General features: G+C 36.2%; 1 protein-coding gene across 1 annotated transcript in view; it reads left to right on the forward strand.

The window, feature by feature from the left end:
• The window catches only part of LOC108732233 (putative serine protease K12H4.7), a 24,983-nt gene that overhangs the window by 10,847 nt on the left and 11,260 nt on the right, over positions 1–2,876 (forward strand). The window contains exons 5-7 of the mRNA XM_018462923.1: positions 582–693; positions 878–1,001; positions 2,360–2,495. Coding sequence (XP_018318425.1) covers positions 582–693; positions 878–1,001; positions 2,360–2,495 — 372 coding nt within the window. The remainder of the gene's footprint in view (positions 1–581; positions 694–877; positions 1,002–2,359; positions 2,496–2,876) is intronic.

Genomic DNA, 2,876 nt, shown 5'->3' on the forward strand with positions numbered 1-2,876 from the left:
AAGTAGGAGAGAGACAGATGTCGAACGCTGCCGAACGCGGAGACCGATTGTGCCTCTTTGTCGCTCGTTCCGCGCTCTCGCTTGCACTTCAAGCCTTAAATGGAACGCCTTAGAGCGAGGTAACGCCGCATGAGTCATGTTTTTTCGTGCGTGCAGCCGGCTCCATCGAATTATAAGACGTTGTCACGTCAAAAAAATTAGCACAACACCACTGAATACAAGCATCTTGCTTTTGGCATTGTCTTGGTTTTCAAGACATGATAAGACAAGATCAATATATTTATGACTCTTTCAGCCGCCCTAATCAAAAGGCGGAACGTTTGTGTTGATATAACGAATAAAGAATTTTTTCCCTAATTTTTGATTCCACACTATAAAATACGTGAAAATATATTACTCAAATTTGCCCATGTTTTCTGAAAAGTTCTACTCGTAGCTTCTGATAGTAATGCACTACATAAAACCTAATTAGGTTGTTATACCTTACAGAAAATAGCACTAAGGATAACATTTGACATGAGCAAAAGAAACTTGATTGATAACTAATTGGCATAAAGATGTATTTTAAATTATTTTTACAGTGATTGGACTTCTGAAAATTTAAAATATCTTTCGGCCGATCAAGCTCTAGCTGACCTTGCCTACTTTATTAAATACCAAAAGAAAAACAATAAAGACTTACAAAACAGTTCAGTAAGTAACTCTAATTAGTATTTACTGAAGCATTTACATATCTTTATTCTTTTTTTCGTTAAGTTTCTATTAAAACTAGTATTGCTTTTGAGTTTGTTGCCAATTGACAGCAAAAACGTTAATTAAGCAACAATAAATTAAGAGAAATTAAGAATATAATTATATTCATTTACGGTCACTTTAGGTTATAGTAATGGGAGCTTCTTATTCTGCAACTCTTGCCACGTGGGCTCGCATCAAGTATCCTCATTTGGTTGACATTGCTTATGCCTCCAGTGGACCACTCAATTCAAAAGTGGATTTATATGGTAAGTTCAATTACTCAACAATGCAGGTGGTACTGATTTAAATGGCTTCGTCACACGTCCGAAACTTTGGGGTGGATTCCGGCAATATAACCCAGCGTATTGGTCAGTGCTGATGATGTCGACGCCATATTGTTTTGGTGTGCCACCATATTGTACTGGTGAGACAGGTGTGACGTTGTAGTATATCAATATTTTATTGTCAGAAACTTTAATAACTTTTGGAACAAAATATGGTGTCAATTTGACGTCAACGCACTGGTCAGTATATTTCGGGGCGAATCAACAGTATGGCGTCGTCTCATGACGTCATCAGCGCTGGCCAGTGCACTAGGTTATATTTCGGAACGCACCCTTGATAGCACACAATTTTAACGTTTATGGTTGTCTACGTCGATAAAAATTATGTAAGCGCTATTTGAAAAAACTGGGAAGGAAGTATGTGTAGGGTTGCCATCTGTAAAATTTGGAAACCAGGACAAGACGCGTGAAAACCCCGGATTTCAGAGTCCAGAACCCGGACATGTCAACAGGTTTTTTTAAACATAGTCAGTGTAATAAAAGGCGTTGAAAATGTCATAAATCAACTTTTTGTTTATTTTCAGACCTTAAAATTAAATTTAGTCATTTTTTATCATCATTTTAAATGTGCCTAACAAAACAGAATCTTATTACAGTTTGTTATAAATTGTTTTAATAATCAGTTAGATTTTTTATCCTTAAAATAAAACTCAAATTATTAATATACTTTGTTATGAAAACAAATNTTAATATACTTTGTTAGGAAAACAAATCCTTATAAAAATATGAAACCTAAAAAAAATAAATTATACGGGGGGACGGTGAATATAGCGACTCGGTTCGTCGGTTGATCGTGGTGTGTGCGAGCACAGTGGGTATGTCGCGGGAGGCCCAAGACTTTAAATTTTTAAACCCGGACTACAAATGAAGGCCCACCCGGATGCCCTCTAAATTAGGACAAATCCGGGGAAACCCGGACGGATGGCAACCCTAAGTATGTGGAAGACTTTCTGACAAGTATGTTGCACATTATGGATGCTGCAGAAAGGAAAGCATTTTTTATATGATTATCAGAAAATGTTAAATTTAGTATTATTATTTACTATTAGAAAAGTGCTTTCACAAAAATACTTTCACGAAAATGCCCTCGATACTCCTGTCATGAAAGTAATATATGTCTACTGCGTACTTCCTTTGACTACTTTGGGCTAATTTGTTAACTATCAAAATAATCAGTTTTAATTAGTCTCTGTAACATGCAGCTGCTTTATAAATATAAATTTTTTAAAACTACAATTTCAACTGAAAATGTTTATAATTATTGGACCGTCTCGCTTTAGAATACTACGAAGTGGTCGGCGACAGTCTGGCTCTCGCTTCATCCTCGTGTGTTGAGGTGATTAGATCGGCAATTTCCGAAATTGAAACTTTGCTTGAAACCGAAGAAGGTATTGCCAATGCGTCAACATTATTCAAGTAAGTAATTACCCCACAAATTTAGGATCTTGTTAGTACTTTTATCTAATTACGTATTTTGTGTAAGTAGGTACTTGTTGAACGACTGGTTTACTCTAATGTTCTAATGCGCCTATAACAGGTCAATTGAAAAGTCCCCGGCCTAAAATAATAAAACACATTTTTTTTGCAAAATTCGTATTTTTAATCAACATAATTCCCTTCAAGGGTGATACACTGATTATAGCGATCCTCCAACTTTTCGATACCATTTTTGTAGTACGATTTGTCCTTTGCTTCAAAATAGGCCTCAGTTTCGGCGATCACCTCTTCATTCGACGAAAATTTTTTCCCAACGAGCATTCTTTTGAGATCTGAGAACAGGAAGTAGTCGCTGGGGGC

Source organism: Agrilus planipennis, unplaced genomic scaffold (assembly GCF_000699045.2).
Source record: "Agrilus planipennis isolate EAB-ADULT unplaced genomic scaffold, Apla_2.0 scaffold30, whole genome shotgun sequence".
In the NCBI taxonomy this organism is placed as follows: Eukaryota; Metazoa; Arthropoda; class Insecta; order Coleoptera; family Buprestidae; genus Agrilus; species Agrilus planipennis.